General features: G+C 62.6%; 1 protein-coding gene across 1 annotated transcript in view; it reads right to left on the reverse strand.

Moving 5' to 3' along the window:
* The window catches only part of CTPS1 (CTP synthase 1), a 17,115-nt gene extending 16,773 nt beyond the window's left edge, over nucleotides 1–342 (reverse strand). The window contains exon 1 of the mRNA XM_009878473.1: nucleotides 177–342. Within this exon, the coding sequence (XP_009876775.1) occupies nucleotides 177–342 (166 nt within the window). The remainder of the gene's footprint in view (nucleotides 1–176) is intronic.
* Nucleotides 343–353: the final 11 nt, after the last annotated feature.

The raw sequence follows: 353 nt of genomic DNA on the forward strand, positions 1-353 counted from the left end.
AAATGCCTCCTCCAGTCGCTACGGCGGGTTTCAGAGCGGCTAATAAAACTAAAAGCCTCATGTTCAAGGGTAAAACCCTGAGCCAGGCAGAGCAGAGCAGGCCCCTGCCCCTTGCCGGGCCTAGGCCGGCCCAGAGCCGCCTGCTCGGGCAGTCCCGGCCCCCCCCAGCCCCTCACCGTGCTCGTAGGGCGAGAAGGTGCCAGCATCGATGTTGATGTAGGGGTCGATCTTGATGGAGGTGACGTGCAGCCCGCAGGACTTGAGGATGGTGCCGATGCTGCTGGCGATGATCCCTTTGCCGATGCCCGAGATCACGCCGCCCGTGACCAGGATGTACTTCATCTGCCTCGCTG

Source organism: Apaloderma vittatum, unplaced genomic scaffold (genome assembly GCF_000703405.1).
Source record: "Apaloderma vittatum isolate BGI_N311 unplaced genomic scaffold, ASM70340v1 scaffold11731, whole genome shotgun sequence".
In the NCBI taxonomy this organism is placed as follows: Eukaryota; Metazoa; Chordata; class Aves; order Trogoniformes; family Trogonidae; genus Apaloderma; species Apaloderma vittatum.